Source organism: Sphaerodactylus townsendi, linkage group LG05, assembly GCF_021028975.2.
Source record: "Sphaerodactylus townsendi isolate TG3544 linkage group LG05, MPM_Stown_v2.3, whole genome shotgun sequence".
In the NCBI taxonomy this organism is placed as follows: domain Eukaryota; kingdom Metazoa; phylum Chordata; class Lepidosauria; order Squamata; family Sphaerodactylidae; genus Sphaerodactylus; species Sphaerodactylus townsendi.
This window is the reverse complement of record NC_059429.1, coordinates 72,357,252-72,381,465: the sequence shown is the minus strand read 5'-3', so window position 1 is coordinate 72,381,465 and position 24,214 is coordinate 72,357,252. Positions and strand designations below refer to the sequence as shown.

At 42.5% G+C, this 24,214-nt stretch overlaps 1 protein-coding gene across 3 annotated transcripts in view; it reads left to right on the top strand.

Annotated features, from left to right (window-relative positions):
• Positions 1–24,214, top strand: part of TSPAN1 (tetraspanin 1) — a 103,413-nt gene that overhangs the window by 55,122 nt on the left and 24,077 nt on the right. For 2 of the 3 annotated variants that reach the window (XM_048497740.1, XM_048497739.1), the window contains exons 2-3: positions 17,381–17,531; positions 22,283–22,347. In XM_048497740.1, coding sequence (XP_048353697.1) covers positions 17,450–17,531; positions 22,283–22,347 — 147 coding nt within the window. In that variant the 5' untranslated portion in view covers positions 17,381–17,449. Of the gene's footprint in view, positions 1–17,380; positions 17,532–21,527; positions 21,629–22,282; positions 22,348–24,214 lie in introns of those variants that run through there. The other variant, XM_048497741.1, reaches the window with a different exon arrangement.

Below are 24,214 nucleotides of genomic sequence, written 5' to 3'. Positions count from 1 at the left end.
TCAGTGGTGAGATTCAGCAGGTTCGCACCTCTTCGGCAGAACTGGTTGTTAAATTATTTGAATCCCACCACTGGGTGGATTATCCCCCATCCTGAAACAGCCTCACTTTCAATGTTTAATCTGGGGACCTCAGATTCTCCCTTTAAATCCATGCCAAAGGGGGTGGATTTAAAAGGAGAATCTGGGGAAATTTGGAGGGTGCCTGCTGTCAGGGGTGCAACTTGATATATCAGTGCCAGTACCAGAGTCTACATTATGGAAAGATGTGAAATAACTCTGTAAACCTCCACAGTGTTTTGTTGAAGGCTTTCATGGCCGGATTCAACTGGTTGTTGTGGGTTTTACAGGCTGTGTGGCAGTGGTCTGGTGGATCTTGTTCCTAACGTTTCGCCTGCATCTGTAACTGGCATCTTCAGAGGTGTATCATAGAGAGAAGTCTGTTACACACTGTATCCAGTGAGAAGGGAATGTTTAGTGGGGTATATATTGTCCATGTCTCAGGGTGGGGAACCAATCAGTAAGTGTTTGCATGGAACTTGCTAAGCAAGTTGCTAAGCAAAGTGTGGTTGACTGCATTGTATTGCAGGTGGGGTTTTTCAGTCCAGGGAGTGATTCACATTTGCATTCCCTGCAACAGCAACAGTCTTAATGCATGCAAATCCTATATCTTGGTGGAGTCCATTGTCCATGAACCTAGCATGCCCTTGGCCTTTGATTCTGGTGTTTTTAAGAACTGGTAGCCAAGTTTTGTTAATTCTCAGAGTCTCTTCCTTGTTGAAGTTGTCTTGGTGTTTGTGGATTTCAATGGCCTCCCTGTGTAGTCTGACATAGTAACCATCCGAGTTGTCCAGAATTTCAGTGTTTTCAAATAAAATGTGATATTCAGTTTTGTCTAGAGCAGGGGTCTGCAACCTGTGGCTTTCCAGATGTTCATGGACTACAATTCCCATCAGTCCCTGCCACCATGGCCAATTGGCCATGTTCTGCTACAGCAGATTTTTTAGAATGGTTAAGCTGACAGTGTCTTTCATGCTCCTTAATACGTGTCTGAATGCTGTGTTTTGTAGTTCCAATGTAGACCTTTCCACAGCTGCAGGGTATGCTGACGTGAGGGGGAATCTCTTGTCCTTTCTTGAGTATAGTATCTGCTGTATTTTTCTGGTAGGTTTGAAGATGGTTTGTAGGTTATGTTTTTTCACCAGTTTCCCTATTTGATCTGTGATTCCTTTGATGTATGGTAAAAATATTTTTTCCTGTGGGGGGCTGTTTCTCCTCAGTCCTCTGGGTTTTTCTTGGTCTTAAAGCTCTTCTGATTTCTGTTATGGGGTAGCCATTAGCCTGCAGAGGCCAGTCTAAATGATTGATTTCATTAGGATGGAGGTGAGGTTCAGAAATTTGTTTTGCATGATCTGTCAAAGTTTTGATTGCTGTATATACTCATGGATAAGTCGAGCTTTTCAGCCTTTTTTTAAGGCTGAAAAATACTCCCCTCGATTTATACGCGAGTCAGTGATTCCCCCCGCGATACCCCCACTTACTTTAACTCAGCAGGCTTGAGAAGAGGCCTTGCCTGTGTTCCCTTCCAGGCTGAAATGGCCTGCTGGGGACTACATTTCCCAGGAGACCCTGGGAAATGTAGTTCCCACCAAGTCCAAATGACTTCCTACAAGGGAACATAGGCAGCAGGTCTCTTCTCAAGCCTGCTCCGCTTGTTAAAGTTATTGTGGGGGGGCGGGGTGCCATGGGGGAGGGGTGGGGGGCGCCGAGCAGGGAACCCCCTCCGCCCCAGGGAAAAGGCAGCTGCCTTCTCCCTGGGGCAGAGGGGGAATGGCGGTGGCGCCCTGCTCTGTGCAGGGAACCCCCTCTGCCCCAGGGAAATGGCGGCTGCCTTCTTTCGATGAAGGGGGCTGAGTCTTTAACACAATGCGTCGTCTGTTTGATGTGGCTTTGTAACTGTGAAGTTGTCCTGCCTGCAGAGAAAAGGTTCTTGATTTGGGACCTTGGGCAGGATGTGGGGGCTGCCTGACAGTTTCAGCTCTTCTCCTGCAGCAGAGACATGCCCTTCTCCCACAAGAGACGAACTGGGTGCAGAGCAAACCATTTGCCTCTTGACCAATGGAAATCCCATCAAACCTTGATTAAGATACAATGGTGGAATTAATATTCCTGTTCTTTATGGAGCTCATAAAATCCCACAATTCATTGTACAAAACCAGACTTGCACAGGAGAGTAAAGCATTAAATCTCTAGTGAATGATCATTCCCAAAGCACGAGCTGAACTGATAAGAATTAATGGTGTAAATTACACATATATCAATATCAGCCACTAATGTAAACATCTATTTTAGTTATACTTAGAAAGAGACTCTGAGGGAATTACAGCAGTACCCATGCGAAGACAAGGGGGACCCTAATAATTACTGTAATCCACAGAGTTAACTCACAGAAGGGCCAGCTATGTACCCAAGACAGTAGTCTCAGACACAGGAAATGTACCATTAACTTGTTTCATGCTGGTACTATCAGAGCCTTAGCAACTCTGGTGAACTAAGCCAAGTCAAATTATGAAAATTTTATTGGAAACCAGTCTGTTCTTTATGGAAGAGGAGAGAAATTAAAATCACTGTAGATTACCTGTGTGTAAGTTTACAACTTAACACCCTCTCCAACCCTCTAGTGCAGTGGTGGCGAACCTTTAGCACTCCAGATGTTATGGACTACAATTCCCATCAGATGGGAATTGTAGTCCATAACATCTGGAGTGCCAAAGGTTCGCCACCATGGTAGTGGCTATTAATAAATGAATATGGCAACTTCTGGGGATTTGGGGAAGGAGCATTAAAACTGATCACAGTTTGAGGGAAGACCTTGATTATAAAACTGAGGAAGATTCTACATCCCACCATGTCCCTGGAACTGGTACAAGGAATTGCATTAGTGGCACTCCTGCTGGAGGTTGTGTTCATGCCACACTGACACTTGGCTGCACCAACATATCACTGGGTTACTCTGATGTATATCTGAGATATGGGGGTGTGATAGTCCAGTGTTAGCGCTCCCCACCCAATTGTACTGAAAATCAACCATAAACTCCACTTTGCAAGCTGAAGAATATCTCTCGTATTTTGGGTGAAAGTCTATACCAACACATGCTACAACCCAGCTTTTCCTCCAATGGAAACGAAATTATTTATAATCATGTTTAATCAAGATGATGCCTATAATCTAGCAAATGACTTATGCACACAGCACAACTACATAACCATGAGATCATTAAAACACGGGATGCCACCACTGGAAAGAGGCACAATCTATGAACAAATAAAGGCAAGTATGTGTGGGTCATAACCTGGATCATCACATTTTGCTCCTATAACACAAGAAGATTGAGTAAAAGATTGGATGAAACAACAACAAAAAAGACTTCCTATAATTTGCAGATCCAAAATTCAATACTTGGCTCTCTATAACTAATCATTCAGTTGAAAACTCTCTTTGACTATTTACACACAATTCAACTTCATTGAACATATTTAGCTCCCCTATATAATGAGGTCAAAATACATTGGATTCATTCAATGGGCCTTTCCCCACTTTCGTCCTTCCCCTCTATCCCCGCTCAGCGCTAATAGGCCAAGCAGCGCCATCCCGCCTCCCAGTCAGCTCATTAACGCGCGGGGCCATCAAAAGGCGCCGTTGAGAAGAGCGCCTGGGATGCTGCGCGCTGAGGGGCGCGACAGCAGCAGCTTCGGGGCGGCTGCGCTGTCGCCGCCCCTCTCAGTGGGGAGTGCCGAGGGACCCCACACTACTCTCCTCAAGTAGCGCGGGGCTTAAGGGAAGTGGGGAAAGGCCCAATATAACTTTAATTAGTTCAGTTCCTTCCTTATCACAGCTGAAGTTAGTGGCACAAATGCAGCACAATTGAACTGAACCAGACTCAACTTTATTAATAAACTAACTCAGGGGCAATTTCAATGTTATATGTTGCATTTGGAGTAATTCTTATAACTGCATTACATCAAAGGCACCTATGAACTGGTCAGCTTGCCCACAAACTATCCCAAGAACCACTAACTGCCAATAATTCCTTCATGGTTCACAGGACCATTTCCAAGCAGGCTGCATCAATGACTACTTTGTACAAAATATTTTCTCAAGCACAAAGCCACAGGAATTAGTTCAGGATCCACCGCGATGCATGGAAACACTTCGTTGCACGTTACCCTTAGTGGTTATTAATCATTCCTTAGTTGAACAGCTCTGGTGTGCACAAATGGGCTGACCTAAGGGATATTTACATGAAACACCTTTATAGCTTTAACACCAGCTGAACTGTTTGGGTTTTCCCAAAAGAATCAAAGGGGGGGGGGGGGGGCATTAGGAACTGTAGGAATATTCTGTTTAAAAATGTCTAGCAACTTTTTGAAAGCCACTGTTCCTAAGATTCTCTGAAAAGAGTGAATAGTTGTGAAATCAGTTTAAGGCCACACTGTAGATTTACCCAAGCTTTGCCCTTGCAATGGGATGCCATCATTTCCTGAGTAACACAGTGTGTTGATTTTGTGTAGACTGAACTCTGTGTATGCATCAGCTACTTTGGCACTAGAGATCATGCCCTGATCCTCAACATTTTGGCAGAATATAAGCTAAATAAAAATGCACTCGGGTTTTTTAAGGTATCCCTCATTTATCTAAAATGCAATGAAGTGTTTAACAACCCTTCAAAAGAACCATCGGTCATACAAGTATGTGACTCTGGGGGCTGAACTGGTAGTTGCTACCTGCACCCAAGTGTGAGGGGTTGACTCCTGGCTGAGAGTCTGAGCCTGCCTGCCCATTCCATCCCATGCATCTGCCTCTGAGCAGAGGCTTTAATGTCCCAGTAAGGTGAACTTGATTTTTCCAAATGCAGTCCAGAAATCAACAACCTCATCTACCCTCCTGAATACCCAACCCAAGAGTTAAGCTCCAGTGTGGATCTCTGGAGATGGTGCAAACATGTCTGGCTGTCAGGTCTGTTCTCACTGCCAATCACATGAGACAGTCACATTGTTTCCAGCCAATGGTCAGGAGACATTCTTCCTCATGGGCTTTCATAAGAGCAGCATGATCCCCACGTTTTACACTGATATCCCACTTTTCTTTTATCTTGGAACTTGAAATGATGTGCACAAACTCCCTGGCAGGCCGCCCATCTAAGTATTGATCAAGCGCAGACCTGCTTTGTTTTAGCAAAGTTGCTGTATCCTTCCTTTTGTACCTTGGAGGATCTTTCACTTTAGTATAGGGGAATTCACTGGTTTTCCTGATGAACTTCCCCTTAGCCTGAGCAACAGGACGAAAGGGTACCAAGAGGACTAAAGTGTACCTGACCTAGCTTAAAAATTCTAGCACAGCTTGGCTGGCAGATGAGATCAGACCCCCTGCCCATGTTTCACTGACTGTGAGAATGTTTTGCTGCTGCTTCTGTGTGCCTCACTGCAGACAATGAGGTATCTCGGGACTTGGTTTCTTAGTTCTGCTGAGGATGGATGAGCTCATGTTTCTTTATATAGATATCCCGTCAGATTCCTCTCCATAGCAACACGTTCTGGCATGACAGCCTCTGGGCTTGTGCTGTCAGACAGCCTGTCTGCTTCAGCCTGACACTGCATCCTCCACATCATTGGAAACAGCACCTGCCCAAAGGCAACAGGGCAGAGGAAACGGCACAGGTACAAAGAGGGTGGATCAGCTTGCTGTTCCAAGGCGTCCTACAGCCTGTTAACACAGTCCGCCTGAAAAAACACACAGCTAACTGTTGTTCTACCTGATACTACAGTGCCACCGTCTGACCAAAGTGTTCAACAGGGCTTCCTTTAAAAAAAAAAAAAAGCAACAACAAGACAAAAGCAAGAAAAAGACTGCTTTGAAAAATCTAACCAGAAAATATACCACATAGGAGAAATATATTTAAAGGTCAAAAATCAAAATAATTTTAGGACAAACCATGATGGAAAAAGTGGCACCCAAGATGCCTTCCTGGTTATTATTAATTTATTTGTTGTTTATTTAGTTGATTTCTATCCCATCCTTCAAACGCATCCCAGGGCAGGTCACAGTCATCTAAAAATGCTTCCCAAGTTACAATAAAAACAGCATCATGCGCAGATTAAAAATTCCTCAAAACACACCTAAACTAACACATATCTAAGAACAAAAGCATACCTGAATCGAAAACATACTCCCCAAAAAAGTACCTACCGAAAAACATACCTAAAACATACCCACCCCCTCCCTAACCCTCCCAGGTGCAGGTGGAGGACAAGTTTAGGTTAGGGCTGCAGAACATACTTTAACAATACAGAAGGCTTAATAAATGTCTATTACATTTACTACTATGAGAAGTCAGATGCCCCACTATACAATTAAGATTCCACACTTCATTTAATTCCTGAAGGAATTAATTTATCAAAATACCATCTCCCCCCCCCCAACCCCCCCCAAAAAGATGTGGGTTTGTCAGTTGTCTGCAGCGGAAGAAACAGAACAAGCTCAGTACTGTAACTGTAACAACTAAAAAAAGGCTTCCATAACTAGCCAATCTTGTCTAAATACTACTCCTGTGCCTCTAAACTACATTTCCCACAATTCTTCATCTTAGACAAAGCCTCTTCTTCTTTACTCATTATTGCTACATAGATGCTGGCTCCTTTGTTACTACTAACTTCCATGGGACAGTACAGGTCCTGTGTGCATAATATCTTCTGGCCCACATGCTGTGGTTGCCATGTGAAAAATAGTGGGGAGGAGGAGGAGGAGGAGGAGGCCATATCATGCCCAGGCTAGCAGGGGGAACCTTGATGCTATCAGGGCCATCCAGGGGTTTTTGTGTGACCTAGGTGTGTGTGTGACCTACCCCAATACTGCAGGGAATCTGCCTCCACTCAGACCACCTGCCTCCACTCAGACAGTCCATCTAGTTCAGCACTCCAGAAGATAAGAGTCCATCTAGTCCAGAAGATTTCATCATCATCATCATCATCATCATCATCATCATCATCATCATCATCATCATCATCATCATCATCATCATCCTCGCAGTGGCCCACCAGATGCCTTTGGGAGCTCACATGCAGGATGTGAAAGCAATGGCCTGCTGCTGCTGCTGCTCCCGAACACCTGGTCTGCTAAGGCATTTGCAATCTCAGATCAGGGAGGATCAAGATTGGTAGCCATAGATCGACTTCTCCATACATCTGTCCAAGCTCCTTTTAAAACTATCCAGGTTAGTGGCCACCACCACCTTCATTTTTAATTCATTTTTAATCATTAATTGGCACTCACAGAATAAATATTGCCTTTTATTTTCCAATCTAACAATAACACAAACAAATGCACATACACAAACACAAAATTAAGGAAATCTGATGCGTGTGTGGAGAAAATGAGCTAGCTTAGCAGTCTTGGGGCCAGACAAATCATTGTGTGCCAGGAATTTCACATGAACATGAGAAGAGTTCTGTTGAATCTGACCAGTGGTCCATCTAGTCTCACAGCCTGTTTCACAGAGGTTATTTCTGCACAACCACAATAAGCAGTGGCATAACTAGGCAAACTGGAGCCCTGGGCAAAACCTGAGTTTGATGCGCCCCCGGGGCATGCCCGGTGCAACGTGCACCCCGTGGCCCCCTTGTAGCTACACCCAGTGGCGTATCTAGGCAAACTGGAGATTGGTGGCCCCCCATTGGCAGCCATCCTCCCCCACCGTGATCAAGCAATGATTTTTTACACCAGGTCGTTTCAAAGTCACCATCACATTATAGAACATGCCCCAACTCACAAATCTGAACACAGCAATAGGCCATGCCACACAGCAGAAATAATTTTTTTGAAAACATTTTCAAAATGCTTTCAAAATGTTTTACTACTGCTATGAAAACATTTTATGGTATTGTATCCAGTCTCCCCAATTGGGGGAAACAGTATCACTTTCACTGTTATTTAACCTGGGAACCCCAGATTCTCCCTTTAAGGTGGATTTAAAAGTAGAATCTGCGTTCCCTAGTTTAAACAAGTGATGCTGGAATCCACCCCCAAACAGCATCATTTTCAATGGTGTTTAAACTAGGGAGCCCAGATTCTCCTTTTAAATCCACCTTAAAGGGAGAATCTGGGATCCCCAGTTTAAACAACATTGAAAGTGATGCTATTTTGGGGTTGATCCTCCCCACCCTGAAACAGCATCACTTTCAATGTTTTAGAAACTGGGGACCTCAGGATTCTCCTTTAGGAAATCCATGTGCCAAAGGGGTGGATTTAAAAAAAAAGGAAAAATCTACTGGGGAAATTTGAAGGGTATTACTGCAGTCGCCAGGGGTGCAGCAATTAGTTCAGCTAGCAGCTCAAACCTTAGGAGTCTTTAGGAGACTCTCACAGTGATGATATTTCCAGGAGAATTTGGTGAAGTTTGGTTCAGGGGTCCAAAGTTATGGACCCTCAAGGTCTCCAACCCCATCTTCTGTTAACTTCCATTGGAAATAGTAATGGGTGAGGGCTTATCTAGTTGTCCATAGTTTTGGACCCCCAGGCTCTTCACAAAACCAGGGTGGTATCGATAGAGACTCTCTCCTGATGAAATTACCTTCCCGGAGGTTGAGTGAAGTTTAGTTTCAGGGGTCCAAAGTTATTGACCCTCAAAGATGTAGCCCCCATCTGCTATTAGCTCCCATTGGAAACAATGGGGGAATGGGGCACCCCCTTTGGGAGTCCATAACTTTGGACTCCCTGAACCAAACATCACCAAACCTGGGTTATAGCATCAGGAGATTCTCCCGAAACATCCCTGAAATTTTGGTGCTGCTAGCCTAAAAACTGCACCCCCTGCAGGCTAAAAACGGAAAACCCACTAAAATACCCCAAAACCCACAAGCGAACCCTGCATTTTTGGCGCCCTGAGCAGCTGCCCACTTTGCCCAATGGGCATTACGCCTCTAATAATAAGACATCATGGGGATGTCTTAAAAAACCCTTCTCTTTTTTTGTCGGGACAGCATGAACAAAAAAAGCAACAGAGCCGACTCCCCCCCCCCCATGGGATCAAAGTGAGTTTGAAGCTAGGGAGCTCCCCCCCCCCGTTTTGGTATTGAATGCTATAGCAGGAGGCTGACCGCCCAACTGAGCATCACAGCGAAGCTCTAGTAAGAGGCCGACTTCCTGCTGGAACCCCACAGCAGTGGCAAGGGCATCCGCTCAGCCATAAGGGCGACAGGAAGAGCATCTTGCCAGGAGGCACCCCTGAGGAGGGGCTGCCCAGTGTTACAAATCAGATCAAAATCCCATGCTGCACTCCACGCTTCTTACTGTGCAATAAGAGGTTGGCTATGGCCAAGCAATTTACCCCAGCTGTGAGTGTGGTGTGGTTATTGGGTCAAGGGGCTCTGGGAAGGGGTGGTCCCGTCCTCGGGCAGCAAAAACATGAATCCTCAACACCCAGCCACAAGTTTGGCTGGCCATTGACTTACTGCATTTATATGATTACCCTGCACACAAAGTCAAAGGAGCAGCTGGAACACTGGCTATGAATTAGCCCTCCATTCCCACCCTTGCCTTGCTCTTAGATTGCCAGTGTTTTGAACTGTATGAACATGATGCTTCCAAGCACACAGACTATGAACAACACAACAATATGGCTTTCAGGAAAGGCTCCTCCCCCACGGTATTACAGTTTACATTGTGTGGGGATGCTTCTTGCTGAAGCACGTTCATTTCTGTTTTGATGGGGAGGAAGTGCAAGTACTGGGAGAGAGGGCCCAGAAAGTCCTATGTGGTATGCAGCTAAAGGCCCTTTAATTCAAATATAACATCCTTTCTACTGCTGCACGTGGTCAGTAATTGAAATGTTGCTGGAAAACTCATATGTTGTGGACACCATGTAAAACTTGTTCATTTGTACTTACCGCTTGGGTGACTGGCTGGCATCCCAGCAGGTATTAGTGACAGAAGTTAGGGTTTAGATTTTGATGTGGAGGCCACGATCCTCACAGGGCCCAGGAACTCCACATAAGTGACTGGAAAATCTCCCCGTTCCTTGATACTTCATTGAAGCCATTCAGCCGCTCTTGGTGAGCCTTCTCATCACTTTCCTTAGAGTCTATGGCAGTGATGGCAAACCTTTCTGAAACCGAGTGCCCAAATTGCAACCCCAGACTCTTTTATTTATCGCAAAGTGCCAACACAGCAATTTAACCTGAATATTGAGGTTTTAGTTTAGAAAAAACGGTTGGCTCCAAGGCGCGCATTACTCAGGAGTAAGCTTGGTGGTAGTCAGTGGCTTTGCTTTGAAGCAACCGTGCAACTCTTCCAACGGGTGACTCTTACAAACCCTGTGGAGGGTTTATACGATCGCGCCAAAGCCCCATTGCCAGCAAACTGAGCTTTCACTCCCCTGCGGTAAAAGTGGACTCGCACTCCTTAGTCTCTTTCGCCACATGAAAATCAGTGGGGTTTAACAGCGCTTAACAGGGTTGCCTACACTGCTTCCCCAAAACTCAGTCTTAGGTTTAATGCTAATAATCGAGCCCAGCGGCCCAGGCCAGCCGAGATGTGTGTGGGGTGGGTAGGGTCACGTGCCCACAGAAAGGGCTCTGAGTGCCACCTCTGGCCCCCGTGCCATAGGTTCGCCACCACTGGTCTATGGAATGGAGACTTAATTTGCTGACTGCGAGCAGGTCTTCAGGAGAGAGATCCAAGTCTCCTTCCCGGTTCTTCTTATATTCATGGAGTGCCTGGTACTACAATCCATCCACCCAAGCCAGTTCTTCTGGAAGTTCTTCTGGTCTATACCAAAACATTTACCAACTCCATCCAAGATGTTAAGCAAGAACTGGAGGCTTGGACAGGGCAGATGGATACAGAGAACTGTAGTTGCACACCCCCACACAAATCCTTTTAATGCTTTATCTAAGGGCAATTATTTATTCTGCAAAGGAAAAGTGTCAGAAACAATCCTCGGGGATCAACAGTCTGCAAAATTTACACCCCATTCACAAGGGATCGTCTTTATAAGCTGGCAGCTCCATTCTCTGCTAGCTGAAGACAGTTCGAGTGCTGCTATGAAAGAGGAGGCTCAACTGGGATTTCTCTCCTCTGTCTGCAGAGTTAACATCTGGAGCAGCTACGTGAATTAAGAAACTTTCCCCTAAAAAAAGAATAAGATAGTGTGTTCATGATTTCAGTTACCCTCTGTAGCTGTGCCTTTTACAGCAGCTCAGTCAGCTGACATTGCCAAGCAAAAAGCTTCATCTGCTGATTTCTGCAGATCAAGTTACTTTTAAGGGCACAATTTCTTCCTGCCCAGTTGGCAATCCTGCAGTGATTCCAGGCCACTTTGCAGCCCACTTCCCAATCTTGCAAACCACTAACAAGCTTGAGACAGCAATGCACAATCATTAAAAAAGCAAGCAGATGTTACAAAATGGCATCCTGTCTCTTTACCCCCCAGCCAGCATCTCTACAGGTTTATTTGATTGTAGCCTAAAGAAAGGCCCAATGGAATAGCTGAAAGGGTGAAAGCCCAGTACATTTTGAAGCAGTGCTTTAAAGGGCAGGCAGAAATGGCAGCAATGAACACATTTTCTGAAAGTCATGCAAGTGAAACTGCACACATCATCTTAATCTGGGGAACTGCATTTGGGATAAACTCAAAGAATCATGGAGAAAAGGCAATTAAGCCTCTCCATATCCTCCGAGGTAAAACCTTACAGCCTTTGAGCACAGAAGTGAAGAAATGGAAATGAAACCATGTCAAAGAATATTCAGCCAGCCAACCCCACACAGGCAAATCTTTACCAAAGTCTCCTGTGAACAGACTCCTCCCTAGAAGCATGTAATCTGTCACATCTTGGCCATGTTGCAAAAACCAGAAAAGGGGGAGGTGGGGAGAAGAATGGCAAAATGCACACATTTTTCTTACCACTCAATGCATCCGGTGTCCCAGCCCCATCTCCCGTTTGCAGTATCCGGAGCTTCCCTGCAAAAGCAGTGGGGGAGTGATGGGCGGGAGAGAGAAGGGTGATGCTGAAAGTTGTCAGTGACCTGCTCCTCCTCAACTCCTTCCTTCAAAGCAAAGCAACTCCAAAGCAGTTCAGTCAAATGGGCACCGTGCTTCATCATCCATTCCTGCTCTCCTGTTTGCTTGCCTGAAACCAAACCACTTTACACTCCTGCACTGCTGTACAGGATTTATTTGGTGATGTCAGCAGACACACCTCCTGGATGCCTGAAGAATGTGAGTCTGGCAATTCTGCAGTGGGAAAGGGAAGGAATGGCAGGTTGGAAGGAGGAAAGTAGACATGGAAAGGGGTTTGGAGCAGTCTGTGACTGGCAGGCAGTGGAAAAAAAGAGGATAAAGGGATTGTGTGTGTGTGTGTGGGGGGGGGGAGGAATCCATCAGATAGACATTTTAACTACCATGAGTTTTGGCACTGGGATAACACAGGGGACTCCAAGTAGACACTGGTAACAAGTAGTTTGCACCCCATTGAACAACATAATATTAAAACAAAGCTTACTGAGATACAGAAATATTCAGTCATGACAAACTCTTTTTCTTCCATTTCCTCCCTCCCATGCTACTTACAGAGTTATCTAGTAATATATGTCTAAAGGGGAACAGCACATCTAGCATTACCTCAGAAACAAAAAGCCCATTTTTGCCAAAAAGGACCTTTTAACATTTACAGCTATTATATTTATAATTTATGTTTTAAGGACATAAAACATTGCAGAAGCACAATGGATAATCCCTGGCAGACCAGGTCAGTGAGAAGTGGCACATCGAAGACACTGGCTAGTGGGCAGTAGAAAGAGGGAAGTGGGAGAAACATCAAGTGCCCAAGATTACTACTAGCATGTCAAAAAGTCATAGATGGATAATGTGTGGCAGGTGGGGTGGGCAAGAGATCTAGGAGGGTCAGAGGGGACAGACGACCCAGGTACTATTCACCTGGGTCACGTGGGGGGCACATTTTGGCCACCCCCTCCTCTTGGAGGTAGGTGGGTGTAGGAAAATGTTTTGCAATCTGCCCAAGAACATGCATGAAAACTCAGCAATATTGCTGTCTTGACTTTAACACTGCACACACATCAACGTGTTTACTACATATATGCAGTGTTAATCATCCCTTGCAGGCCAGGAAGGGGAAGCGCCTTGCCTCATTGGTCTCTGCATGGCTCCCACCACTGCTGATGGCCCCAGGCACCCAAGAGCAGTTACTGGCTGAGATGTTCAGCCTAAGCTCCTCTGGGCATCAGGGTCCACGTAAGTTGCAGAAGCTGTAGCCATCACTAGGCGAGTCAGCCAGCCAGCAGTGCATGGCCACTGTGAGTCACCCACCTGGGCTTGGCCACCCTCTGGCTTTTGTTCCACTGACCTGCTTCTTCTACCTGCCTCCCACCACTCTCCCAGTCACAATTCGGGGGCAAACATCACGCTTCTGATTGCCCAAATTACATTCAATTATGCGCTTGCCACAATTTTAACATGTTTTCTGACTGCATTAAAACACCTGTGTCCCAACTTCACATGCCATGTATAAATACAGTTTTTATGGGGGTACTCTGCCCCTCTCACTTGAAAAACCTCTTAATCACAACTTTCAACATTTCTTAAGTAGAAATAATTTCCACTTTTTTTGGAGTAAACTGCATTTTAAGTTTGCTATCAAAGATCTTACAGTAGTTTTCCTTGAACACAATCTCACATCCACACTTCAGCATCCTGGATACCGAGATTAAATTGTCTGGGGCTGAGGGAACGTACAGCGCACCAGTCAATGTACACTGGATCAATTCTCCACACACACTCATTATTTGTATCTCCACATCTCCATGCTCAAGCAAATTAAAAGGCATTAAGCTCTCAGTACAACTTTCCATCTCAAAAAAATATCTTTTATCATTCATAACATGATGCAAGGCACCAGAATCAAGCATGAACAAACTGTCTTTTGTTTCAAAACCAGAGTTGGCAACCATGAAAACAGTACTTGACTTTTCGTTTCCTCTTTCTCTCGTCCTTGCAGGAGGGAAGGATTTTCCACCTCGCTTTTCAGGCAGTGCCTTTGATCTGCAGTAATTTACATCTTTATGGCCCTTTGACTCTGCATCAGGGCTTCTTTGTTTTGACCAGCACTGGCTGGCATAATGGCCTTGTTTTTTGCAATCAAAACACTTAATTTCTCGTTTATTTAAAGTAGGTTTTAAGACTTTGCTCAAATGCATTTCACTTTGTTCAGCATCACGTAAATAGCTTATAGCATCATCAGCTTTAAACTTTGCTGCCTCCCCTAGATTATTGGGGGGGGGGGTGTCTTCTCTTCAGGCGCAATCAATTTTCTGCATAGTCAAAGCTTGTTCCATACAGCATCTCCATGTCATAAAATTATTTTTCTGTAATATCCTTAGTGGAGTTAGACCGGAGCTTTGACTCACGTGTCCCAGGGGTTGGGTTGGGTTGGGTTGCTCGCTGTGTGTTTCGTAGCCGCTGCATTTTCTGTAGTGGCTGGTGACATGATTCCAGCTGTTCTTTTGAGATGCATTCTCAGCCAAAACAGCACTTGTAAAATCCATGCTGTGACTCAGCGAAACACTTTCTCTCCCTTTCAAAAGCTTAGCAACTGATTTCTAAAATCTCTCTGCATCAAAAAGTCTTTTCTGGGCCCATAACCTTTTGTAGGGTAAATTAGCACAGTAGAACAGAAGAGACTGATTCACAGTTGCTTTTTATATAAATGAGTTTACTAACTGTTCGGGATGGTTACACATGAAAAAACAAGAAATCCTTTCTTCCTATGTTACTACATTTGGTTACATATTGCTACCTTGTGTGGTCACATCGTGGTGTTCTGCTCACATGGCTTCTGCATTGTGGTTTCTACATCATGGTCTGGGGCGCAAACAAACAAAAAAGAGTTTACTTTATAACCTCTGACTACATGACCACTGACATATTGACAAAGTCTACTGACTGACCAATAGCTAATCAATAGAGCAGGCCATAAAACAGTGACTTCAGTAACTGGTTTACATACACACAGTTAACTCTTTCATGACTGAAGTGTGACAGACGCTTGCAAAAATACCAACACTTCTATCTAATCAGAGCTATACCTTCTTAGCTTCATCTTGCTATCATGCGTCTTTTAATCATAAAGCTGAATAAAATCAAGGATTTGATATGACTACCATACCAGTGGCAACACTGGGCTCTTTTTTTTTGAGGTGGGGGGAAATTCTCAACTTTCTGTTTCTCTTTTTGGACCAGTATCAACAGCAAGTAACCCAGTACAGCTGTATATGCTGTGGGTATCTCCCTGCCATCTCTCATCTATTTCCAGACACTCATTGTTTCAAAATGCAATTGTTAGGCCCTTTGGCTAAGGTTTGCTTTAATTTTCATCTTCCTTTAAATTGTTCTATTTAACATTTGAGCTAAGTTCATTTTCTTTTACTTGAATTCTCACCACAGAAATGCTGACATTCTCAACAAGAAGGAACATAGAAGGCCTATTCAGTTTGAGTCTGTGCTTCCAAAACATTGTGTCTATTTCTGTCTCAATCTTTTTTGATGAATCCATTGTTTTTTTAATTGGAGAAGAAAGAGTGCTTCAATTCTTCTTCAGGAACAAAATTGTTGATTGTATCTGAAATGACAAATTATTTATGAAATCTGTCCCAACTGAATTAACAATAAATCCTGAAAAACTCCCATTCTCCAATTATTTGTAACTTTGGTGACTGAGTAGCCTTTCTACTGAGTTTCACATACATCTTCTGAATATTCTCCCGTCCAAGAAAAAAAAGAATTAATGTGATTAGTTTCTTCATGCTTGTAGTAACCTTTGCAATTCTCAACCAAGAGTTGTGACACATAGAGCCTGCATTAAATGGCTGACTAGCAATGAATAGTCTCTTATAATCTCTGGGGAATAAATATGTCATTGCTACCTAGTTTTGGGATGTAATTTTGAGGGAAAAAGTGAATGTTCCACAGGGCTTGAAATAAAGTAACAGGTGCAATTTAGGGAAGTCATTAGGAATAGTATATTTGATGACCAGATCTGCCCACAGATTCAGGAGCACTTGAGATAAGCAAAGAAGCAATCTAGGGCCTCTGCAGCCAGAAACCATTCAGCTGAGAGCTGTCCAAGCTGGTGCCTTAGCTATTTCACCCTGATCCTGCCAAGGCCTAGAGTGCAGAGTTGTTTCTCTTCCTGGCCCAGTCTTTTGCTTGTCCCTGCTGCCTTCTTTGTTCCTGGGGTCCCAGGGGAGACTATAGAACTGTGGTGGCGAACCTTTGGCACTCCAGATGTTATGGACTACAATTCCCATCAGCCCTGCCAGCATGGCCAATTGGCCATGCTGGCAGGGGCTGATGGGAATTGTAGTCCATAACATCTGGAGTGCCAAAGGTTCGCCACCACTGCTATAGGAGATTTGTAGGTTGACAGGTCCACTCAGAGGTCCTTATTTCACCACTTTCACTATATCACTCCTTGGAGCCTGCTGCTGGGTACTGATTGTGGGACAGAGGACACTGTGATATTTCGTGCTTTAGGGGTGCTCAGGAAACTTTGAGGGGTATTCACCAAAGAAATTAGCAAAACATATATTTTTCCAATATGTATTGAAAATGTGAATATAATGAATGGTTGTTTTACCATTTATGGTGGACTTTTAATAAAGCTTAAACATTTTTCAATCATTCTGAAGATTTTAAAGACTGCTTTGTTCTGCACAGCCTATATAAGACATCCTGGGGACTCTAAAAAGGAATCCTGGGAAGGCACTCTGCACAGCTTCCTTCCCAAGATATGCTCAGGGCACTTTATTTTAGATCAAGGTGCCTTTTTTGGAGACCGCTTCAAAGTGCACCTTTTCCCCCTAAGCCATCTGCAAGATGTCTCCTGCCTGGCTGTGAGGAATGTAGAGCCCAGGAGGCATTTTATTTCCTGCAAGACCATTTTGCTCTTTGGTCAGTTTCATTCTCAGCTTTCACCCAACATTTTGAAGGTGTTCTCCTTGCTGCCATTTGCTAAATGTTGCTCCAGGATGTTTGCTCTGCAGGCTCCAATCCTGGGCACCTTTTTAGCCTAAAAATTTGGAATCCAGGAAATGGTGAACACTGAAAGAGCATTTCTGTTCCCTAAAAGAGTCACCTGGATGAACACCTGAAAGAACTTTATAGCCCTATCAATAATACATCCCCAGCCCAGTACCGTGAGCTACTTTAGCCAAGCCAATTTTTTCCTCCTTAGTTCCCCGTTGTTCTCACAGATGTGTAAACAAAGGAGTCCCTGTATTCCCTGACAGAACTGATTACTATTCTGTTTCTTTTAGAAATGAGATTTTTCATAGGCTCAGAAAAAACTACTGGATTATCCAGAGAAAAAGGCACAGTTGGGATATATGTTTGATTCACAGAAGAGGCCAAAACATGAACACAGCATCTGGAAAAGCAATGGAAATAGGAGGTCCTCCTTAATCTCAGGTAAATTGATTTATTTTTATTTGCTTAGTGAATTTAATTTATTTAGGGATTTTCTAGGGTGCCTCTGCAGAGTCCTGTCTGAAGTGACTTATAAGTAAAAACACAATCCTTAGACTGGTTCGTATATGTTGAGCTCAAAGTAATATCTATGGACTTAGCCCCTGACTCACTGGCCATTCTATCAGTAAAGGAAGTTTTTCAAATGAAAATGCAGACTTACTGACAATGAATTCCAAATTCTCAGTTGTTCAGCTCTCTCTTAGTCTGGGGATTCCTTTAAATGTAAACCAAGTGGCCTCTTATTTTTACTACCTAAAATAATCCCAATCAAGATAGAGAATTTTCTCTCACCAGGTGCAATTTTCTGCCACCAGTGATTTTATCTGAGAGGTTTTCAAAAATCCCATATTTGAATAGGCTCAGTGCTTATAAGATGAACTGTGTAGAATCTATACCACATTTTTTAAATTGTTCACTTTATACAACTATTCAGATCAACCTATTAAAGCCTCTCTTCGTTAACAAGGAAGACCTTTTGGGTTCCCTAAAAGTATCTTTCCTTCTGAATAACTGCAATTCTGAAATAACCAAAATTGTCACAAATTTTTTCTATCAGAAACATAAGAATGTGTTTATATAGGGTTGTGACATGAGCCATTCTGCACCACTGATATATGTTTTACCACTTTATTAATATGCTATCACTTTTTGACTGAGTTCCCGTTATGTTTATGCTGTGCAGAATTGACCATGCAGATCGAGTATGCAGATGCTGTCCTCACTCTTAATAAAGTGCTGTTAGAACAAATATTTATAGAACAATATATGTTCTATAAATGTCATCATATGTTCAGAAATGTCATCACTGATTTCTCCTGATAGGGCTGCTCCTTCTGTGACTTCAGTCCTTGTTCTTTTCAGAAATAGGTACATATCTTCTTTTTCAGTTTCTTTACTGCCTTTGAAAGGCAAAACGATTTTTTAAAAAAACCACACAACTATTTCAGCTCCAAAAAACAGTAATACAAAGAAGAGCTGACTTGAACAAAAACCTTGTACTATTACAAAAAGGTCTTAATTATCTGTGTCATAGGATCGCCAATCTTTAGGTAGGGCCTGAAGATCTCTCAGAATTACAAGAGACCTTCAAATTACACAGATTGGTTTTCCTGGAAAAAACAGCTCCTTTGGAGGGTGGACTGTATGACATTATACCCAAATGAGGAATCTCCCTCCACCCTCCATCCCCAAATCTCCAAAACATTTCCCACTTAGAGATAGCAGCCCTAGCCATTAGACCTCCAATGAGACTTTGGACCACAGGATAGACTTTTCAGGCTTCTTAAGAAATTCACAGGGATGTCCAGTCCCACCAATGTTTATCCAGTTGCCCACAAAATTCCTGTCACTACTACTTAGATGGGATCATAAATTTGCCACAGAACTGAAAAGGACAGAAGGTTTGTCTGCCCAGTGTGTGTTATATGCCATCAAATCCCTTCTGACTTTTGGTAACCTGATAAATTAATGGCCTCCAAAACATGTGGCTTCCTTGACTGAGTCAATCCATCTCATGCTGCTCAGTCACATCTCACAATTCAAAACTGATCATGTCCAAAGCAGAGAGCAGAAGGTATTGAAAATCTGAATCCTTTGTCATCAAGTGGGTAACACATAACCAGTAAGAAGACAATATTTTAGCAGAAACAAATTATACTGGCTTATTTAGTATAATATAGATAAGAAATAAAATATGCAAAACCTTAGACCTCAAATGTTTGTTTGTTTGTTTGTTTGTTTATTGGGTTTATAGACCGCCCTCCCCCGAAGGGCTCAGGGCGGTGAACAACACATAACAGAGCACAATAATAAATTAAAATCCAATAAATATAAGTTAATATGGCTCTAATAATAAACCCTATCTTATTAAAAATACAACATTATTAAACTTAGCATTAAACTAACATTAAAACAAGATGGCGCCAGCTTCAGTTCACCCAGAGCCCCAGAGGGGGGATGAGGCGGTAGATCCACTTGATGTTATAATAAAGGAGAGGGAGGAGAGGGAGGGGGCCCCTATCAACAGCTATCAACAAATGTTGTTTAGAACAACGCCTATCAACAACGCCTATCAACAAATGTTGTGTAGAAGGACCACACTGGCAGCCCTACACTAACAACACTATCGTAGAATAACTACCACCTGGGCTACTGCCCTATAAATAGTGTTAATAAACCCACGGGAAGCCAATCGCCCCAAAGAAACAACAATCTGTATATATGACTGCAAGGTATATATTATTCAACTAGTGCATGCATACATTTGTGCAAATTATACAACTGTGTTAACTATACAGCATATATCACTGAACAAGTATGCTTATGAATAAAGTTGTCTTCAAGTCTCTCTATAAGTTTGTGGCGTCTTTTTTTATGAATGATTCAGTGCGCCGTCCATCTGCAGAACGAAATGAATGAACAACCTGCTATGACACAGGATAGTTTTAACAGTGAGTATTCACAGTAGTCCACGGAGGGCTCAAAGCACCGACAAAATAGTGTTGCCAGCTCTGGGTTGGGACATACCTAGAGATTTGGGGGTGAAGCCTGGGAAGAGTGGAGTGTGGGGAGTGGAGGGAGCTCAGTAAGGTGTCAGGCCATGGAGTTCGCCCTCCAAAACAGCCATTTTCTCCAGGAACTGATCTTTGTTGTCTGGAGATCTGTGATAATCCTGGGAGATATTTCAGCCTCACCTGGAGGTTGGCAACCCTACATATAAAACTAATAAAGGTAGATTATGCTTATAAGGTACACATCACCTTTCTGCTTATCACAGGGACTGGGATGACATAAAGAGTATAAATTAACTTGGAACTTCCTTGTGTATGCGTTATTATTTTTTTCTAAGTAGTTCAGAAGGATGTCCAGCTGTCTCACAGTTTTGTAAGAACCCCAAAACTCAGATTTTATTCCTTTCCAGATATTATTGCAGTGAAATGCAGCCTCAAGCAATGAAGGCTTTTTATATGATGTCAGGGTGCCATCCAGTGGTCCATTGTGAGTAGTATTCACATTTTGAATAAATGTGGAAGAGGAGTCTTTTCAGAATCAAGGAATGGCTTATAGATTTTCCCTTTCGACTGCTATTTTATAGAAATCACAAGTGTTGGTGAAAAAGAAAATATAAAAAAATAAAACATAGATGGCATAATTTAAGGTTAAATTGCGATAAAGCAGTGCATATTAAGATAATTTGCTGTGATTATTTTCAGTCTCTCTTTATATCTTGTAATAGGAATGTTATCAGAATAGGACAGTCACCTTCTTGCTAGCCTTTCATCTACATCCTTGTAATTGCTTTCAACAATAGCTACTTGGGGCTCCTGTGGCAAAAATGTTATAAGACTGGTCTCTTTTCTCCCTGTTCTTTCCTAAATGTCATCTCTGCTGTTGAGGATGACAGAGACCCCGCTGTTGTGTAGCATGTGGAATTAGCTGCCATGGGAGGTAGGCTACGTGACTGGACAACTGCCAGTCTAAATTCAGTGAAGAGAAGGTTCAGGATGTATTCATTCTAGAACCAAAGTTTATATACACCAACAGCTTAAATCCTCCAGTGCAGGCTGACACTGCTTGTGACCAGCAAGCCAAACTCAGTCCACTAGTGGCTTAATAAATTGCTAGGATGGTAGCCTGTCTATGAAGGTCAGAGGCGTGCTGTTGGTGGCGTCAAGCAGTTGAGTGGCCACAGTAGATAGGCTTCCTTTGGATAGGTGGGTCACAAGTTGTGAGGTGTTATTCTAGCACAGGAAGTTGTGAGGTCCTACTCCTAGTCAACAAGTGGAAAAACATTCCCCTGTAGCCACTAGAGAGCAGTAAAGAATAAAGAAAATTAGCTTCCTAATCGTATAGGTTTTTGTTATTCAGAAGTTGGTGAGGTGTGGCATTTGCTCTAAAAGAGATTCAATTGGCTGGGAAGGGGTATGTTTTTCATAGGCTGAAGCGACAAGCATAGGTTTGCTTAAGACGCTGGCTGTCCTACCTAGTGGAACAATAGTAAGAAGAGTTTCAGTTTATTTTTGGAGTTACCCTTAAAGGTAAGCTCTGTGTGGAATACTGTGTTTTGGGGGGGTGACATGGGAGGATAATTTCCTAACTTCAAGAAGAGGTTTGATGTAGGTTAGAGCTGTAATGGGCTTTCAATTTGTCTTTTTTTTTGGTTGTGACAGAATGCTGTATATAGTCTCTCTGTTTTAAAAAAGTTTACTTGAGGAAGATCTGTCTCTGTGTTCAGTGCTGAAATAATCAGCAAAAAATATTTAGAATGTTAAACTCACAATAAAATGTTGCTAATATAGAGACTATGCCAGTGTGTTTCCTTACATTTGTTTTTAAAACATTTAAAGAATATTTAAAGAATGTGAGTTAAATTTTTCTGGCTTGTAATGCAGGTCTTTGCTCTTTTGGGAGTGATGTATTTCTTCCCATCCTTTACAGTTGTCTTTCTCAAAAACAAAAAACCCCTCATAAATGATACACAAATACAGCTGTCATAAACTGACTATGAATTTTGTCTAAGGTTGTGGTCTAAAATATTTTTACCAAGAAGTAAACTTCACAAACATCACACTGGGATTCTGGATACATGTTTAGGATCAAGTCATAAGCTGAATTCTGTGTTAAATGACTGCAAGATGTGTTGGTTTTATCTCTCTGCAGCTCACTGACTAGATCTCTGTTAACTTCTTTAGGTACCAATATGAGTTGCTTCACTTTTTTGAAGGTCATGATGGTTTTATTTAACCTGGCTATAGCTGTAAGTACTTTTTTATTTCTCTGTCAATGAATGATGACACACTTGGTGTTCTAGTAAAGAACTGGTTAGAGAAATCTTTTCCATGCTTGTTGATCCATGTCGGTTGATCCATGGAGACAAAATACAATCCAGCTTGCAAGTGTAAACACTTTTCTGTATACGGTTCAGATTGTTCTGCATGATCCTCTTCAAATTGGTGGGGAGTAGGTCAGACAGATTTAGACAAGAAATGCTAGATTTTCTTGAGAACATGTTAACCAGATGTATAATTCATTAACATAAGGTTTGCTTATGACCATATTTAATGTGTTATAGTTCTAATCACACAATGCTGTCCTTTGTTCCATGTGGTATTTATGAATTCTAGCATCTCCAGCATAATATAAAGGATTTATATTGGATTTACAGTCTGTGAATATGCTTATCATAAACAAGGCGCATGTGAATAATCTTTCTTGAAGTGAATATTCCAAAAGCTGAATTAGATTAGTTTTGGGCCTCTTCTGATGTTCCCGTGGGACTGGGACTGCGTGCCCTTGTGGTCTTGTACAGCCGATGATTATATGGTGCATATTAAGTGATGTTTAACAAAATTAATCATTGCTTTCCTGGCTCAAGGCTTATCTTTCTATTGGACAGCAGAGAGCAGCAGCTTTAACTAGGACTGATTTATAGCAAACTTTATTGTTGACTCTGGTTGTTTTCTATGATTGACACACCCAGAAGGATAAGGGAAATAGTTTTTAAAAAACCTCCCATTGTATTTTATTGAGTCTAATGCACAGGTGTGTCTTCATGTAAAGGCAAGCCAAGCCTACAACATGGCAATGGATAACTTAACTACAATCATGATGCAAGCCAAGGTACTCATTAAATTGTATCCACCTATCTCTTGCTTCTATCTAGAAAGGTTGAGTGGGTGTTACAGTTTCTATGAGCTTGGACTTGGTTTCATACTTGTGGTGTAATGTATTCTGCAACAAACAATGCAGACTTTTCCCTGGTGACCTAGTGATGCTTCTGTAGCAACATTCTCCAAGATCTCTTCTATACAGTTCACAGTTTTGCTATAGTCTAATCCTTAAAAAATCAAGAATTCCTGTCTATTGTGGCACTGACTGAAGACCAAGGAACATACACAAAGTATGCCAAGGACACTAATGTTACTACAATATCAAGGAAGCTCCTAGCAATTTACAGGCTATAATCAGCATACAAATAACACCTGAATGCATTCACGCTGGAAAGTTACAACATGTATTATTGTTGCTCATATTACAATGCAGTTTAGCCAGTGGAGCTTAAAACTCAGTCCTTAAAAGCTCCAACTTTGAAAACAAATTTGAGCCACTGCAATGAAAGACTAACACAGAGCAGGTCAATTGATATGCTGATCTGACAGAAAAAAAGATTAAAAGAAATGAGGCTAACAAACTTGCTTTGGTATCTTGTTACTATAATGATTTTCTTCGCTGCAATAAGAATTTGGCCATGGGTGTCTGAAAGACAGATGAGACAGATGAGATTCCGAGGCGGCTGTGAAATATATGCATCACCCATGAATATAGAGAAGACTTAATGTTAATCAATGTACACCTCATGAGGATTTGCTACATTTACATGCACTGAAACTTGGAGCAATTTTTTTGGCCTTTGTGTACCTTGTGTGATCATCAAATCTGATGATGTAAGCATCATTTTTGGGCAGGGATTATGTGAGCATATACAAACTATCCTTTACTCCTCAGAATATTTTGTGCATTCCTCCTACAAACTTCTGGATAAGACTTTTTGATTTTTGGAATAATGTGATTTCTTCTCTGGGGAGAAGAACAGTAGATGTATGATCTTCCACATGTAGAAAAGT